The sequence below is a fragment of the Eulemur rufifrons genome, chromosome 2 (assembly GCF_041146395.1).
Source record: "Eulemur rufifrons isolate Redbay chromosome 2, OSU_ERuf_1, whole genome shotgun sequence".
NCBI lineage: Eukaryota > Metazoa > Chordata > Mammalia > Primates > Lemuridae > Eulemur > Eulemur rufifrons.
Genome location: NC_090984.1, coordinates 44,978,817 through 44,997,060, shown reverse-complemented (window position 1 = coordinate 44,997,060; position 18,244 = coordinate 44,978,817). Strand labels below are relative to the sequence as shown.

General features: G+C 40.0%; 1 protein-coding gene across 7 annotated transcripts in view; it reads left to right on the top strand.

Annotated features, from left to right (window-relative positions):
- SEMA6D (semaphorin 6D) overlaps positions 1-17,773 on the top strand; it is a 52,068-nt gene extending 34,295 nt beyond the window's left edge. The window contains exons 1-18 of one of the 7 annotated variants that reach the window (XM_069460353.1): positions 3,305-3,413; positions 3,815-3,926; positions 4,483-4,543; positions 4,657-4,719; positions 4,828-4,929; positions 5,158-5,248; positions 5,702-5,821; positions 6,514-6,602; positions 7,328-7,545; positions 7,654-7,785; positions 8,126-8,281; positions 8,374-8,547; positions 9,390-9,530; positions 9,626-9,703; positions 10,137-10,198; positions 10,567-10,623; positions 12,136-12,303; positions 14,039-16,378. In XM_069460353.1, the coding sequence (XP_069316454.1) occupies positions 3,305-3,413; positions 3,815-3,926; positions 4,483-4,543; positions 4,657-4,719; positions 4,828-4,929; positions 5,158-5,248; positions 5,702-5,821; positions 6,514-6,602; positions 7,328-7,545; positions 7,654-7,785; positions 8,126-8,281; positions 8,374-8,547; positions 9,390-9,530; positions 9,626-9,703; positions 10,137-10,198; positions 10,567-10,623; positions 12,136-12,303; positions 14,039-15,327 (3,222 nt within the window). In that variant the 3' untranslated portion in view covers positions 15,328-16,378. Of the gene's footprint in view, positions 1-3,250; positions 3,414-3,814; positions 3,927-4,482; positions 4,544-4,656; positions 4,720-4,827; positions 4,930-5,157; positions 5,249-5,701; positions 5,822-6,513; positions 6,603-7,327; positions 7,546-7,653; positions 7,786-8,125; positions 8,282-8,373; positions 8,548-9,389; positions 9,531-9,625; positions 9,704-10,097; positions 10,199-10,566; positions 10,624-12,135; positions 12,304-14,038 lie in introns of those variants that run through there. The other 6 variants (XM_069460344.1, XM_069460390.1, XM_069460370.1 and 3 more) reach the window with 6 other exon arrangements.
- The last annotated feature ends 471 nt before the right edge of the window (positions 17,774-18,244 follow it).

Here is an 18,244-nt window from a genome sequence, read left to right as displayed (position 1 = left end):
GGTCATTATAATAGTTATAATGATATTCACTAAAATTTACTAAAGATTTACCATAGAGCAGGTTCTGTGTTAGATGCTTTATATAAACTATATCATTTAATCCTAAGAATCTAAGAGGTAGTAAAGATAATTATTCCCATTTTACACTTGATTAAACCAAGGCTTAAAGAGATTAAGTCAACTTGAACAGGGTCCCAGAGCCAGAAACTAATGGCATAAGCAAATTTGGAATCAGATTTTTCTAACCACACGATCCATGTTCTTTCCCAGCATTTTGTCCTGTGTCTTGGCTTGCCCTCATTCAACATAACTAGTTTCACTTTGCTGAGCCCTGGAATCCTGAAATGCATCCTTAAATAAAGTGAGAGCTAAGTAGTCCAAGAGGTTTACATGCAAATACATCTCCTTTCTGATATATTTCTCTCAGGTATTTCCAGATTCCTCCCTCCTCCATCCAGCCTTGCTTTGATATATGTATAGCATTAAATACTTCCATTTATAACTTCTATGGCAAGTCTGAAAGTAATTTAAAAAAAAAAAAAAAATAAAGCTTTATGCAGAGACAGGAAGCAGTTAGTGGTAGGGCTTTATTTTTGGAGGATTAGATTGGCGGGAGGCGGAGTGTGGGGAGAAATTGCTTTCTGCAGTGTCAGATGAATGAGTTATAGGAAATGATAGCTCAGCCGGCAGCTTGGTGCTTGCTAGTGAGTCAGCAGTGATTCCATCCTCAGTCTCAAGGCTGGGATCACACTATTCCTGGTGAGGGCTCCTCCCTGCCCTGCTCTCTGGGCCATGCAGGCTCTGCCTACCTGATGTGAGCCAGTTACCTGTCATGGAGGAAAACTATACTTTTGTTTTTATGTGGATATTTCTACAATTTTTTTGGATTGATTGGTGTTTCTGATTCTTTTTCCTGATACCCAGCAAAAAGATACAGTGACTTTCAATGTAGAGGATGCTGTTTGGGATTGGTGTTATAGCAGAAGCTAATTCTTAGGGCAACATTTTGTACTTTTATATTACTTCAATTTTCTAGGATCTTTATACATGGTAAAATACTATGGAAAAGCAAAACAGGAGGACATTGCTTCAGAAGAAGTGGTAGACAGAAAGAGGCCCTCTTGTCATGACAATTGAAAACATATGCAGGTGGCATAATCAACATGGTTGTTAGGTTAGGATGGTAGAATTGTTGGTGATTTCTCTTTATTTTTCAGGTTTGATAAATAGGCACAAGTTGCAAAATTCATTCTAAAAGTAGTCTTTTAGTATTTTAAAATAATTATCCATTTGTGGAAGAAAAATTGTCCAAATAGCCTTAATATTTTAGGACATCTTTTCCCTAGGCCCTGTTCAGACTCTTAAAGTCAGTGTGGCCATACCCAGGATTCTCCAGTAGGAAATGGGTAAGGGGGACTAACTGCTCAGAATCTGCTACATGCCAGGTATTTGGTTCCTTTTCACCCTGAGGAGACAATACTATTCTATTTTACAGATAAAGAAACTAATGAGATTGAAGAACCTTTCCCGGGTCAATTAGCTAGTAATTGGTAGAGTTCCATCCACACCCAATTCAGACTGACTCCAGAGTTCACACTCTTTCAACTTGAGTACAAAATGATGCTGCCACAGTTTCCACTCCACCGTGCTTTTTGTAAGGCATTTTAAATGTGTTTCCTTACTGCTGAATTATCATTCCTAAGGAAAAATTTTATTGCAATGCTCTCTTCTTGCAAAACTAGGGTGCAAAAACTCACATATACTTGGCTTCTTCTTTAGTTAGAGACATTGAGAGCATTGCGTAGCATGCATGTGTGCACATCTGTATGTTTGACATTAAGTCTATGAAGAGGCACAGTAAATACCTGGTTTAGTGGTTGGACTCCTCTGGAATTTGAAGTAATTCTGATGATCTCCCATAAAGTTCTTAGGTCTGTGAGACTGAGGATAAAGCTAAATGTTTTGCTGTTCAGTTCAGAAGCTGGAAGTGACAGTTTTGGTTGAGTAAAGGGTGGTACTGTTGCAAAGTGGAGCACTTACTGCTTCACAAAAATATCCATTCTGTTAGCCTAATAAGTCTCTAATTTATCTTTTTAATAAGTTAATAACATTTAAAGATCTTTCTAAATTTTTACTAGTATTATGGTACAATTAATGCTGTATTTTGACAGTTTTATTGAGGTATTGATGTACAATAAACTGCACATATTTAATGTTCAATTTAATGAAATTTAACACCTGTGAAACACTTCAGTAAAGATGATGACTGTATTTTCCCTCCCCAATTTTTTTTTGTAATGCTGTATTTTTGAAAGGAAAAACCCAATCATTTATTTTCTCCATTTAAGCTGGTGAAAAGAACCTGAACGACTCAGATCATGTGAGTCCAAACTCCAATCTTGCCTTAACTAGCTCCATGAAATTCAGTGAGTCCCTTCATTTTTCCAGCCCTTGGTTTTCTCATCTGAAAAATGAGGGGGTTGGACTCAGTGGTCCCGAAGGCCCTCTACAGCTCTGAAGTTTAACAAAGCTAAGAGGACAGGCGTACTTAGGGTACTGGTTTGTGTCCAGATGGTTTTATGTAAAAATGGAGACTTCCCTAGTGGCCAGTATCAGCTGTGCTGCTTCACCTCTGCCCTGCTTTGCTTGATTGGTTATCATGAAATCATTTCATTTATTTCAATGCCCTTTCACCCTGATTCAAGGTCATTCATGTAACTGTTTCCATGTTCCCTACTAAGCTTAGCGAACTACTCGACTTAAGAATTTATGGCTAAAGCCTGGGTCACGCAGTGACAGGATCATCAGCTCTCGAGCTATTTTCGAGGCAGCCTGGGCATTTTGTGGGGGGCAGAGACAAGCTGTACTGGGTGTTTCAGGACTGGGGGAAGGGATACAGATTGGAGTTTAATTAAAATTCTAATCCCAACTTTACCCATCTTCTTGCCAAGTCAGCAGCCAGCATTCCTGCTCATGGTTCTGGTGATTCTGCTGTGATGCCATACAGTTACCTCAGAAATTCTTGCAAATTTGCCTAAAACTTCAATATGCTCACCAGATACTTGAATCAGGCCTGGCGCGCCGCCATCTTTTTGCCCATGTTTTCAGAGATACCTGATCCACCCCTGCCAGCATTCCTGGTGGGAGGGGGGCTTGGGAGGGAGCTGGTGGTGAAAAGTGAGCTGATGACAAATGAGAAAACAGTGTCATCACAGCATAGAGATCGTTGCAAACTGCTTCTGTTTTCTAGGTAGCTCACTGGGATTTCTGAGGAGGGGCTGCGCTGACTTCCTCGTGGCCCACCATGAGGGTCTCCCTGCTCTGCGCCCACATGCTGCTCCTGACGGTCTCCCGGTTGAGGGCAGTCAGCTTTCCTGAAGATGACGAGCCCCTTAACACTGTGGACTATCACTGTGAGTCATCTCAAGAACACTGGCCTTTGCTGAGAAGGAAGCTTCTTTGTTTTCATTTTCTAAGCACATTCATTTTCAGAAAGAGGGAGAGAAGGATTTTTATGTCTTAAAGATGTTTTGCATATTAATTTATCTGTAATTATTTCCTGGTGTTTGGAGGTAATGGGACAATTTTATGGGGTGTTTTCTACAGCAACCCATAGATAGGTTATATATTTTCAGTTAAAAGAAAAAGACCATTTGCTGACATTCACTGTCTTTTATTCATTTATATTCAAGACCTTAAGAGAGGAATTTAGTTAAAACCCTTCTACAACTAGTATATACAGCTAATCAATGCTGTATATTGATTCTTCAGCTCCATAATCTTGACTGATGGTTTAGGCCATTTTTACTTGCAGATTCAAGGCAATATCCGGTTTTTAGAGGACGCCCTTCAGGCAATGAATCGCAGCACAGGCTGGACTTTCAGCTGATGTTGAAAATTCGAGACACACTTTATATTGCTGGCAGGTAATTTTCCTCTCGTTGGTTTATTAGATTAAAATTCTTTTCTCTTGTGGCGCTTGCATTAATGTGTGTAGTTCATGAAAAACTAATATGTGATTGTGATCAAAAATTGCAAGTAGCCAGAAATATCCACTGAGAAGAGTCAGTGTTGTACACCAGGAACAAAATACAGAGTCAAAGCTTTCGGCAGTGCTATTTTATCGCTGCCATCAAGAAATCATACACCATTCTTTTTCCCTAAAGCAGTGGGGGGGGGGGAAACTTTATTCTTTTTCAACTTAGAATTATTCAAGCAAATATTAGAAATATGTCTGTGCTAATACCATGAAGCAGTTTGACCCATGCCTGGAAAGAATAGCTTTTCTTTGCTCTCTGATGACAGTGATATATAAAAGTATCTCACTAATGAAAAAGTACTCTTTGTTGACTTTGCTTGAGACAGAGAAAATCCAGATGATCTCCAAAACACAATAAAGGCATATCTGTAAAAATAAAATAAGAAGCAGCTTAACATTTTTATGTATTCACATGATATGACTTACTGCCTTATCTCCAACAGGGATCAAGTTTATACAGTAAACTTAAATGAAATTCCCAAAACAGAAGTAATTCCAAGCAAGGTGAGCAACTGTAGTTGACAAATGTATTTGCATTCCCTCAGTACCTGAATGATGTTCCCTTCCCCTCCAAAAATATTCCCAGTAAAAAATTTAATTTTGCTTGATTAATACAGAAACTGACGTGGCGATCAAGACAACAGGATCGAGAAAACTGTGCTATGAAAGGCAAACATAAAGTGAGTTCAACAGACAAGTGGCTGCCAGACTTAGTCTTTTGTGGCCTTGATAACCACAGTGTCAGCAAGCAGAATGTCTGATTTTAATGTAATTATTATTTTCTATAGGATGAATGCCACAACTTTATCAAAGTATTTGTTCCAAGAAACGATGAGATGGTTTTTGTTTGCGGTACCAATGCATTCAATCCCATGTGTAGATACTATAGGGTAAGTTTTATATGATGTACTTTTTTTTTGATCGACTGTTCTTCCCTCAGTGGTATATTGTTAAAGTTGAATCCTTTCTGTTTTCTAGTAATTTATTTTATCTCTAATGCTATGAAAGAATAAAGATAGACTTTTTCAAATAGAATTTCAATATAAATAAAGCAATATTCCCTTCCAACAGGTACATTGAACAGTTCTAACACCAGCTATTTATTTTTTCTTTTGTAGTTGAATACTTTAGAGTATGATGGGGAAGAAATTAGTGGCCTGGCCAGATGCCCATTTGATGCCAGACAAACCAATGTTGCCCTCTTTGCTGGTAAGATCCTTCAGTGTAAGGAATATAAATGATTAATGGCATTGAAGGTGCAAAAGGAATTTAAAGGAAGAAGAAAGCTCATAACTTGAATAGCTACCTTGAAATAAGTGTTTCAAAGGCTAAAAAATCTATGAACAAATTTCCAAAAAAGAGGAAATTAAAAGCAAAGCTATTTCAGTGCATATTGTAAGTATTCTGTCACTTGGCACTGTTGTGAACTAGGCCAGTGACCCTGAATAAGTTGCTTAACATTTTGATGCTTAGATTTCTCATCTGTAAAATTAGGTAATGCCATGGGCCACCCTGTCACAGGTTGATTGTGAGTACCAGGTGTAGGTTTATTTGTATAAATAACAATAACAGGTGAAAGCACACCAAGGGGTTCAACACACTACATTAACACACTGCAGGATAATTCTGGTTGTTTTACCAAAATTATAACTGTGGTTTCAGATGGGAAGCTGTATTCTGCCACAGTGGCTGACTTCTTGGCCAGCGATGCTGTTATTTATCGAAGCATGGGTGATGGATCTGCACTTCGCACAATAAAATATGATTCCAAATGGATAAAAGGTACTTTTGAAGAACAGTGACATGGCGGGGGTCACCAGGACAGTGGACGGCCTGAGTGGAAATAACAGCCACGGCCATGGGGAGGTTCAGCGCATGACTTTATGCTGTTTATTTAGAGCAAGCACACACTGCTTGGGTTTCGAACAGGGCCATGGATGGGGAGTGAAGAGACTAGTAGTCATATCAGGAGAGTAAGTTCATCCAGGTGTATATCCTGAATGACCTCAACAAAAAAAAAACAGAGGGAGCGATCTCTGGTCTCTGTGTGCGCCGATTTGTCTCCCTCTAAATGCAAGGAATACTACAAAAGTTAACGGTGAGAATTGATTAGGCCATATCTGCAGAGTCATTTTGTTCCTCAGAGTCTAGAAATCAAGATGTTTTATTCTCAGTATAAGAGATTTTCTTCCCTAGTTAAATAGGTTAATGAATAAATCTGTTTAAACAAAGACCTTTGCTGTAGCTCAGCTCCGTGTAGGCCTTTTTACAGCCCATTAGCTGACTTTAAAGACAACGGGTTCCCTGAAGTTTGAACACACCCATATTGGGACTCCTCAAAATTGTTGGCATATCGGAGTCCTTGTTGGCGTGAATGTAATGACGCGACATCTGTCAGTCATGCCTGGCAGTCGGGGTATTATGCTAATTGAATTACTCTTTAGGAACCAGTTTGTTTTCAATTTTTCTTTCAGAGCCACATTTTCTTCATGCCATAGAATACGGAAACTATGTCTATTTCTTCTTTCGAGAAATTGCTGTAGAACATAATAATTTAGGCAAGGCAAGTATGCTCTTGACTTGTATTGCGGACTTGTACTGCATGGCATTGAGACCGCTTTGGTAGAGCCGTGGATGCTCACTGGGCACGTTTCCGGCACTCGATTCAGTGCACACAGGGCCGAGTGCAGAGAGGTGGGTTGCTTATCCTGAGAATAATTGCCGGAAAACAATGGCCAGAGTGAGAACAGCAGCCTTGGGCCTTGAGAAGTTTTCTTTTTCTTTTTCCTGCCACCACAGAAAGTGTTCTACAGGTACCCTTGAGCTATGGATGCTTTTACTCTTTAGAAATCCACTGATAGTCTATTCTTTCTCAGTGTTAAAAGGCAGAATAGAAAGTAGGGGCCCCATTCAATTTTGAGTGTTTCAGTGAAAGCCCATGTGATTTTAAAGTATTGCAACCCTTTCTACACACATTTCATTAACAATACGAGACGCAGAATTGGAGGCAAAGTGCAGGAATGATTTCCATTCAGCAAGGCAGATAGATGGCTCACTTCTTGGGAAGCATGTTTGGCAAAATGGGAAAATGACCCTTTTTTCTCACAGGTAAATCTAGTTTACATTCTTACTGTCCAGACCGCTAGAGAGAAGGCTGCTACTAGATTCTTTTGCACCAGATATATCTTTAGCATTTTTCTGTCCATCCCTTAAATAGCGGCATTTTGTTTCCGTTCCTCATCCTTGCTCATAGCCCTGTTGCCTTCTCTGCTTTTGTCCCCCGGGCAGGCGGTATATTCCCGTGTGGCCCGCATCTGTAAAAACGACATGGGTGGCTCCCAGCGGGTCCTGGAGAAACACTGGACTTCGTTTCTGAAGGCTCGGCTTAACTGTTCTGTCCCTGGAGATTCATTTTTCTACTTTGATGTCCTGCAGTCTATCACAGACATAATACAAATCAATGGCATCCCCACTGTGGTCGGGGTGTTCACCACCCAGCTCAACAGGTGAGAGCAGCTCCCCGGCACGTCAAAGGATGTTCCGTGCCTGCGCGTCAGAACCAAGAGTGGGCCCATCGTCACCGGCCTCTTATAGATGGTTTTCTCCTCTTTCAGCATCCCTGGTTCTGCAGTCTGTGCATTTAGCATGGATGACATTGAAAAAGTATTCAAAGGAAGGTTTAAGGAACAGAAAACTCCAGATTCTGTTTGGACAGCGGTCCCCGAAGACAAAGTACCAAAGCCAAGGTAAAGAAAAAAGTCAAAAAGGGTTTTGTCTTGAACAAAACTCCCTGGTCGCTGGAAGCATCCATCCCCCGAAAGCAGCTGGGCCAACCTCCCACACCAGCATGGGTCCCTCTGCAGCGTCTCAGATAGTTAGTAAACATCACCTTGCGACCTGCAAGCCTGTGGCATGAACGTGGAGAGCCCATTGAATTCAGAGCGACAGCATTGCTCCCCTGGTTTCGCTCACTCACCTGTCCCTCTTGACCTCTTCTTTCAGAACGTGCGCTTATTCCTGAGATGCAGTGTGTGTTTGTGTGTGTGAGAAGCAGGGGGGAATAAAAGAACACTGTTTTCCTTTCAGGCCTGGCTGTTGTGCAAAACATGACCTTGCTGAAGGTTATAAAACCTCCATCGATTTCCCGGATGAAACCCTGTCGTTCATCAAGTCCCACCCGCTGATGGACTCTGCCGTTCCACCCATCGCCGACGAGCCCTGGTTCACAAAGACTCGGGTCAGGTGAGATTGTGTGGGAAACAGTGGCCCGTTTCTGTCCAGCCTGTTCTCGTGTGGTCAGCCTCCCCTCTGACTTCCGCCACCTCCTCTGGCAGGTACAGATTGACAGCCATCGCGGTGGACCGCTCTGCCGGGCCCTACCAGAACTACACAGTCATCTTTGTTGGCTCTGAGGCTGGCGTGGTACTTAAAGTTTTGGCAAAGACCAGTCCTTTCTCTTTGAATGACAGTGTATTACTGGAAGAGATTGAAGCTTACAACCATGCAAAGTAGGTATATTTTACGAGAACACCCTTCAGCACTGCTCAAAACTTTCTGGTGTATATTTCATCTAGCCATTTCCTTTTAGCCCTCTAAATTAGCAGTGGTTTGGCATATTAGTGTTTTGTTTTGTTTTGGTTTTTTCTCACCAAAATAAATCCTGGATTTGTTTTGTTTTTTTTGTTTTTTTTTTTTTTCTTTCCATGAGCCCACTAGAGCAAGGAGGTGAACAGTTGATGAGTTTAAAAATAATTCAGCCCTTTTCTTTAACCTGTGGAAAATGAGAACATTTTAGTAGCACTCCTTATACCTTGCAGATATATTTCAGGTTGCCACATACAGCAGACAGTTGGTTGTAAGCAGGTATACACACACACACACACACACACACAAGCACACATATACATACATACACAGAATATAATTCTAGGTAAGCATTTTCTTCCAACCATTGCTATGTAAGAGATTATTTGGACCATCAAAACAAACAAGAAATAGGTGAGAAGTGAAACTAAGGAGAGATCCAGAAATATCTAACACGGAAAATTTAAATGCATTAAAACATTATCCATTTCACTCCCTAATCTAACATAGCCTTCACAAATGCACTTCCCTTTGAGCATCGTAACAGGAAAGCAATCTTACAAAACCCTTTGTCCACCCTGAAATTTAACCAAACCACGCAGAGAAGTAGAAGATGAATCACATAATTATTATTTCCCAAGCTATGTGCTTGCCTAGTTCGTTACCAAGACCATTCCCTAACATTTCCCCGGCTCTCAGTAATTGCTAAACCAAACCATGCTTGACTGACTAAACATATGGCTCCAAAATGTATCCCACAAAATAGGTGCAATGCTGAGAACGAGGAAGACAAAAAGGTCATCTCATTACAGTTGGATAAAGATCACCACGCTTTATATGTGGCATTCTCTAGCTGCGTTGTCCGCATTCCTCTCAGTCGCTGCGAGCGTTATGGATCATGTAAAAAGTAAGCTCGTGTTTCTGTACTTACCCTGGGTGTTGCAGCGTCAAAACCTTTGATGATGAAAAACTGCAAATTGCATTCTGTTTGGTTTCATACAGGTCTTGTATTGCATCTCGTGACCCATACTGTGGCTGGTTAAGCCAGGGGGCCTGTGGCAGAGTGACCCCAGGGATGCTGTAAGTACGCTTTGTCACATGAGCCAGGATGAGCTGTCTTCTCAAGGATCTCTAAAGCTAGAAAGTTTAGAAAACTTCCAATTATACGACTGTTCTTTCTTTCTTCTCTCTCTCTCTCTCTCTCTTTTTTTTTAATATGAGAGAAGAGAAAAGAAAACCTGGAGATGTGAGAAGGGAGATGGTAGACATCATAACACTTAAGAGAAATGGATGGAGAGAAAAAAATAATTCTATTCTCTTAAACATTTTAGTTGAAAATTTTTTAAAAGACATGGTCATTTTATTAATAGCCCAGTCATGTTGAAATATTGATTTTTTTTTTCTCTCTGCCTATTCTGACTAATCAGTCTGTGTTCTTGGTTCTGCTCTGATTGTCACTTGTGTTCCTATGAAGGCTGTTAACCGAAGACTTCTTTGCTTTCCATAACCACAGTGCTGGCGGATATGAACAAGACACAGAATACGGCAACACAGCCCACCTAGGGGACTGCCATGGTAAGACAGAATCTTCCATTCCCTCCTGGAGTCTCTTTTGGACCACATTTGCACGTGGACGTTATTTTACAATCAGTCTTTTTAATGACTTGGGACACATACCACCTAGCATTTAACTTAAACTTCGCAAAAGCTGAGCTGTTTGGTCATGGGGATGCATTAGAAAAGGGTCTTACTTTTTCTTTTCCTTCACCATTTATAATTCTGTAGGAAATCTAGAGAGTGGTAGTCTAACCAATAGGTTAACCTTTACTTTATAGTCTTTTTGGTTTTTTATTTTTTTACTTTTTTTAGTTAATTGGAATTCATAAATTTTTGCTTTCTTTTGGTTACTTTTCACTGATTACTTGTTCCTTTAATTCTTTTAGAAATTTTGCCTACTTCAACTACACCAGATTACAAAATATTTGGCGGTCCAACATCTGGTTAGTTTTTTTTAATTTTTTTGAATTAACAAACCTTTTCTTTCCTTCAGTTCAGCATTTTCAGCCCCTTCTCCCCACCTTTTGCGCAGTTTGGCAGCCCTTCATTTTTCTGCTTTGACTCATAATCCCACTGACGGTACCAAAAGACTTTTCTCACTTAGCTCCTCACCCCTGTGTAGCATGTTAACAGTTCGTCATTGACCAAGGCACATCCTTTGAGAAAAACCAAATGGGTTAACATAGTCTGCATTCCAGCTGCACGCACGCCCACCCAAGCTTTCTTCTTCCTCACCCCTCCGCATCGTGAATGCTCCCTCTGGCCATCTGTATTTAACGGATGGCAGAACTTCATTATTTCCTCATCTCTCCTTACCTTTCCTAAGACCTAGTAAACAAATACACATTTCCCTAAAATGTGTATTTTAAGTTTTAGAGATCTTTTTTTTTTTTCTGAATGATTTGTGGTAATCCTGGGAATCTTTGAATGTTGTGGTCTCAGTGGTGCGAAAGAGGCTTCCGGGGCGTGAAGCCGGGTTTGGATGTATTAAGATGTGCAGGGGGCCCCCCCAGCCTCTCTGTCTGTATCTGTCTCGGAGCCTTCATCTGGGACTGTTGCGCCAGTCTGAACTGGGGTCTCTGAGATTTAAGCCTAAAAGCGTATGCTTACATTTTAAGAGAAAATCTACTTGTGGGAATTCATAATAAACATGGTAAAGTGTTAAGCTACTCCTGGTCCTATTGCTGCTTCTAAAACTCGCCAGCAGTTTCATTCCTCAGGGGGAGAAAAAGATGGCAGATCTTGCATACCAGAACATCTTCATTCAGTTTGTAAATGCCATTGCTTTTGCATTAGTTACCACTAACTCTTTGGAAGAAACTCCCTAGGCATTTTGGAAGGTGCAGGCAAAGTTTGTTCCTGCTTTCGTGTTTTACCGTGAATGGTAGGACCTCAGTGAAGAGAATAATCTGCAAGTGGACGGGAGGTCCACAGTAAAGCTGAATAACTTCTTGGCAGGGCTGATTTATCAGGTCCAAAATCCAGTGTTTATACAGACTTAACCAGGTATTTTGTGATGAAGTTACATTGTAGCTTCTCCAGTGAAGGCTATGCAGTTTCCAGCCATCCCTGAAAGTTCGTTTTAAAGCATACACAAAAATAAATGAAATGATGTTGTCTCAGAAGAGAATGAGAAAATAGCAATTATTCTGCATTGGGATTTGTATTAACATTTTCATGACTATCATTAATAACCACAGGGGCTTTAATAGGAACATTTTGAGGGTTTTAATTTTGAAATCTGCTTAATATGTCTCTACTGTTAATTTTTTAGTTTTTATTCTTCCCTTGCAAGAAAGGAACTTGATGTAGTCTTCTCAGGTGTGTTTTTACAAAATCCTAGAACAAGCTTTCTCATAAAATTTACTTAAACTTGACTTAAAAATGCGACAGACCAATCAGAAAAAAATCTTCCCACACTACCCATGTTAATAAAAATCTGTTTGCCACCACAGACATGGAGGTATCTTCATCTTCTGTTACCACAATGGCAAGTATCCCAGAAATTACACCTAAAGTGATTGATACCTGGAGACCTAAACTGACGAGCTCCCGGAAATTTGTAGTTCAAGATGACCCAAACACTTCTGATTTTACTGATCCTTTATCAGGTATCCCAAAGGGTAAGGCCTCACCAGGGAACCCATCTCTAACTGTGTGGAAACCTGATCCCTAGCATGGCTGAGGCGCATGTGGTTTCTCCGGAGGTGAACCTCCGTGGAGCTGCTACGGTTGTGCCTCCACCTGCCCTGGCCACAGTCTCTTCGCTTCTCTGTGCTTTTATCTGAGCGCATTCCTTAAAAGATGAGAGAGGTAGAAAGCTGTTGAAGAAAGGTTTGGTGAAGCAGCCACTCAGACAATCTAATCTGTGTTGATTTCTGTCTGAAGAAGAGGAGAGCCGAAGAGATTATCAGAGAATTTCCAGGGTTACCTCAGCAACTTTAAAAAACAAAACTCATTAATTGCAAATATCTTCATATCATATGTTTTGTCTCAGAGTTTTTCCCAGCTTCTTGTTTAGCTTCAATTCAAAATGTGTATGAAAGCATACGTGAGATGTAAGTTGCTTGAGTGCCACAAGCAATAAAACGTAACAGAGTGCTGGTCTAGAACTATCCTTTCTAGCCCGGAAGAGAGGCAGTTATAAAATAGCTGCCTGTTGAATTAGCTTATTAGAAAAATAAGAAAAAAAAAATCTATTATTTAGTGCTTACCAAACTATGGTATCAGGTTTCCAATCAGTTTTTGTAGCAGTGCATTGTCATTTATGATTTACATTTGTTTATTTTGGTTTTATGTGTTTTCGTTGTAAACGATTTTATAATCATTCTTCTTTCTGCTTTGCTTATTTTAATCATACCATTTTTTTTTTCTACTTTTCTTTCTTGGTCTTTCACAATGCCACTGAATTCCATAACCCTGAACATTGATTAAAAACAACTAATGTTCAAAAGGCCTTAGTACTAACCTAAAGCAACAGAATCTTCAAAATCACTCTAACTTACCTTACTCTGGGATAGCTGTGTTGATAGCTTGTAACAGACTTGGATACCTCTTAAACTAACATTTCTTTGATTGACTGTTAGATGTCTGTGGTTGCACTGAAAATTCCAATAATTATAAACTAATCAACTCTTCTTTTTCTAGGTTTAATATAAATATTTTCAAATATCTCCAAATAATTTAATGATGTTACTAATAAATACACAGTATGTTTCCTTAGCCTGTCTAGATTTCTTATGTAGCAGGAAATTCAAGAGTGCTTCACCCCAAAATGAAACTAAAAAAAAATTTAAAAAGCGAACATGAAAGTCTATATTTGTAGCTTATAATGACCAAGCAGATACTTTCAGTTTATGAAGAAATTGTGTGTTTTTATTTAAGTTAGCATAATTGTATTAGAATAATTATTTTAGCATAGTGTATATTTATATTAATTCATACCTTTCCCTAATCTCAGCACCTGCCTTTTAAACCTGATTGATGCATTAAGAGAATATCATGAAACAAAACATTTAATGAGCTTAAAATTGGCTGTTCAGGAAATCTACACTTTCTAACTATTCTTTAGGTAGAAGTTTAAAATCTCTAATGTTGTATAACAACTGTTTAAGAGGAGCTGGGGGGAAAGAACAGAAAAATACAGATGAGTGGGAGATTAGAGTTATGCTGGCATTTGTGGCAATCAGGTATGTCTCTGGGGATTAGAAACAAAAATACACGGAATCTCGGAGTCTACCTGACTCTCCAGGCTAAGCATACGGACCATGTGAAGGTAGTGTTGGCTTAAGCCGTTTACTGTTGAATATTATTTTTAAAAAGCATCTCATTCGCACTTTTCCCATGTGTTTGTTGCAGGTGTACGATGGGAAGTCCAGTCTGGAGAGTCTAACCAGATGGTCCACATGAATGTCCTCATCACCTGTGTCTTTGCTGCTTTTGTTTTGGGGGCATTCATTGCGGGCGTGGCAGTATACTGCTATCGAGACATGTTTGTTCGGAAAAATAGAAAGATCCATAAAGATGCGGAATCTGCCCAGTCGTGCACAGACTCCAGTGGAAGTTTTGCCAAACTGAATGGTCTCTTTGACAGCCCAGTCAAGGAATACCAACAGAATATTGATTCTCCTAAACTGTATAGTAACCTGCTGACCAGTCGGAAAGAGCTGCCACCCAATGGAGACACTAAATCCATGGTAATGGACCATCGAAGCCAGCCCCCAGAGCTGGCTGCCCTTCCCACCCCTGAGTCTACACCTGTGCTTCACCAGAAGCCCCTGCAGGCCATGAAGAGCCACTCCGACAAGGCCCATGGCCATGGCGCTGCAAGGAAAGAAACCCCTCAGTTTTTTCCCTCTAGTCCTCCACCTCATTCCCCGCTAAGTCATGGGCATATCCCTAGTGCCATCGTCCTTCCCAATGCCACCCATGACTATAACACGTCCTTCTCAAACTCCAATGCTCACAAAGCTGAGAAGAAGCTTCAAAACATCGATCACCCTTTTACAAAGTCATCCAGTAAGAGAGATCACCGGCGTTCCGTGGATTCCAGAAATACCCTCAATGATCTGCTGAAGCATCTAAATGATCCAAATAGCAACCCCAAAGCCATCATGGGAGACATCCAAATGGCCCACCAGACCCTAATGCTGGATCCTGTGGGACCTATGTCTGAGGTCCCCCCTAAGGTCCCTAACAGGGAGGCATCTCTGTACTCCCCTCCTTCAACTCTCCCCAGAAATAGCCCAACCAAGCGAGTGGATGTCCCCACCACTCCTGGAGTCCCAATGACTTCTCTGGAAAGACAAAGGGGTTATCACAAAAATTCCTCCCAGAGGCACTCTATATCGGCTATGCCTAAAAACTTAAACTCACCAAATGGTGTTTTGTTATCCAGACAGCCTAGTGTGAACCGTGGAGGCTATATGCCCACCCCCACAGGGGCGAAGGTGGACTATATTCAGGGAACACCAGTGAGTGTTCATCTGCAACCTTCCCTCTCCAGACAGAGCAGCTACACCAGTAATGGCACCCTTCCTAGGACGGGACTAAAGAGGACGCCGTCCTTAAAACCTGATGTGCCACCAAAGCCTTCCTTTGTTCCTCAAACCCCGTCTGTCAGACCACTGAACAAATACACATACTAGGCCTCAAGTGTGCTATTCTTGTGTGGCTTTATCCCGTCCATGTTGTTGAGAGGATGATGATGTAAGGGTACCTTAAGACAAGAGACTCGCTTGTATTTTGGGAGAACCAAGTGGCCAAAGAAACTCCTAACTTTGGCAACATCAGAACTTGCCACATGTAGCTACTGCAGCGAGGCTTCTGTGTACTTACCTGAAAACAAAGGAAGGTGCTGGTCATTCCATTTATTGTGTTTGAAGCTAAAGAGATGTGTAGCTCCCAGGGGCTACCTTACCAGTGTAAGGAGCCGATACAGTACTCAGAAGAATCTGTGAACAAATACTTGAAAATGGGTTCAATTAAGACTGCCATTATGTGTGGTCTTCCCATTAAATGTGAACATTTTAATATGTATGCATTCACCTTGCCTCTTGCACAAATGTCAAAAAAAAATGGTAATGTCTCAAAGAAATGAACTTGTAGATTACCAAGCAGTTTGCTAAAAATTCAATCTTTGACCCAAACTGTAGCATTTTTTTCATGTGTGGCATTTTTTTCATGCCACCAACAAACTGTGTTATGAGCGTGTGTGTGTGTGTGTGTGTGTGTGTGCGTGTGTGTGGATGTGTGTGTGCGTTCTGTACCCACTAAGGTTTGTTTAGGTGCCCATTGCATTTTTTTGTGCTATGGAGTTGTTTACATTGAGCATGACTGAACAAGAGACAATAACTTTTTCCCACAGCAGTCCATTGGGTTCAGCTTTGAAAAAGGAATAAAATCAAGGCTCTTTGACCATCAGAATGATGAACTTGACTTATTGGTACCCAATGCCAGAATGTAAGAGTTGCGAGTAATTTTGTGCTGCTATTCATTAAAACTTTTATTCCAGTCTTGCCAGCTTAAAGAGATCGAGATATTAAGAGGTATCTTTGATTTATCTACCAGTATTCAGTAGTAAAATTTACCTGTCCACTGTGAATCAAAGTCTGAGTCATTCTATTTAACCTTGGACACACTAATACGGTTTTATTTTGATTGTGTTTGTTTTTTTCCCCCCATGTAGTAAAATTTCTCCTCTTTTACTCTTCCTACCCCCAAGGTAAAAAAACAAAACAAACAACAACAACAAAAAAAAAAAAACACAGAAGATGAAAGACATATGAAAGGAATTGTAATTGGCTTAATAGAAACAGTCTGTGAAAACCTAACAGTGGTGCAATCATGTTGTCTATGTTGTGTTACGTGAGAGTTTTCTCCTAAGTCATGCAGGTAATGACAGTATACTGTAAATACCACACGTGAGTTTACCTGAATCTGTGCATTTTGTGCCTTATTCATGAGAATGATAGAAGTACTAAAATATGTCAAGTGTTTTCAATATAGCACATTATTTACCGAGTGCCAGTTGTAAATGTTTTTCAACCAGCACCTGAAAAGACTTTCAAAAAAAAAAAATCATAAAAACAACCTAGAACAATTAATTTGTTAAACAGTCCACCCTAATAGCAGCATTACATCCTTTGCCATGATAAACATTCCACTCCTGCTTTCCTGAGGATGAAACAGCGATAATGTGAACTCAGATGAGGTTTCCCGGATACTGTGACACCTGCGGAAACCGTGCAGAGTCCTTTATACGTAGTTTGGCAGAAACCACTTACAGCTGATGATGTGCAACCCTGATGACTGTTTCAGTTAATGTGCTGCACACCACACAGTGGTTCATTGAACCTAACCTAGAAAATACCAAGACAGGAATGCTCCTGACTTAGTCAGGCAAATAAGGTCAGCTGATTTCTTGTGATAACATTGATGGTATCTATTATCTGGGGGAGGACAGGTTGCAGAAGACCAGATCATTTTTATACAGAATGTGGAATACTGATACAGTTATGCTTTTCCTTTGAGAACATTGTTTTACAAAGAACGTGATTTCCTGTGATCTCTGGAAGCTCAAAAGCTAAAACTTCTGTTCTTGAAACACTTCAGCTCTTCAACTAAAATATTACAGATTAATAATAAATTAAACCAACCCATGGTAAACTACTCAGTCCACCGACAACAAACATGTGTTTGAATTCACCTTACCAATATTAATCCCAGCGTGTGTAAAACGGAACAGTAACTCTATGTGAGCCCGATAACATTTTGTAACATTGTGCTGCCTTGTAGTTTGTAATGTGAGTTCTATCAGTATTTATGTTGAAATTTCTAACATTAAATCTAGTCTCTATCCTGTTAATTTAATTTTTAAATGCTTTATCCATTTGTGCAAAGGTAAACACAGATTGTATCTTTTTTAATGGTACGGCATAAAAAGTAACCCTAAAGTGAAGTGGCTCTATACTGTTTTATAGAGTACTTTAACATGTATAGATATCTTGTAAACTTGTATTGTGGATGTGTAAATAATATGTACTTTGGGTTTTTAACACCGCATGTAAAGTCAAAATAAAATATACAAATCATACCCTATCTCTTGTTATTGAAGAGGTTTATAACATATCATATTTTAAAAATATTTTTAAATCGATCAACACCAGTAAGAGTTTTCTTGTAAAATTTCTGCCAAAATATTCTTATCTGGAACATTTCCTACTCAGTGATGGTTTCACTACCATTCTCTCCTTGCAAAGCTGATTCTAAAGGCCAGACCCCTGAAAAAAATGAGAAACTCTTCAGAAAACCGGATGAACTGTACTGCATCAACAGTCAAATGCTTCAGGCAAACATAGTCGTGGTTTACACTGCCCCCCCATCTAGTTCAACAGACATTTTTCAAATCCATGATATGTATTCCCAAATGAAATATTTAATGTGATTTTAGTTCAAAATTGTAACTGGCTAGCAGAGTTGCCGTGAACATTTCTTAGTATTTGGTATATGGAATTTCTCAATTCCATTGTTTTAGCTGAATGGGATATTTTAGGTGATATCTTC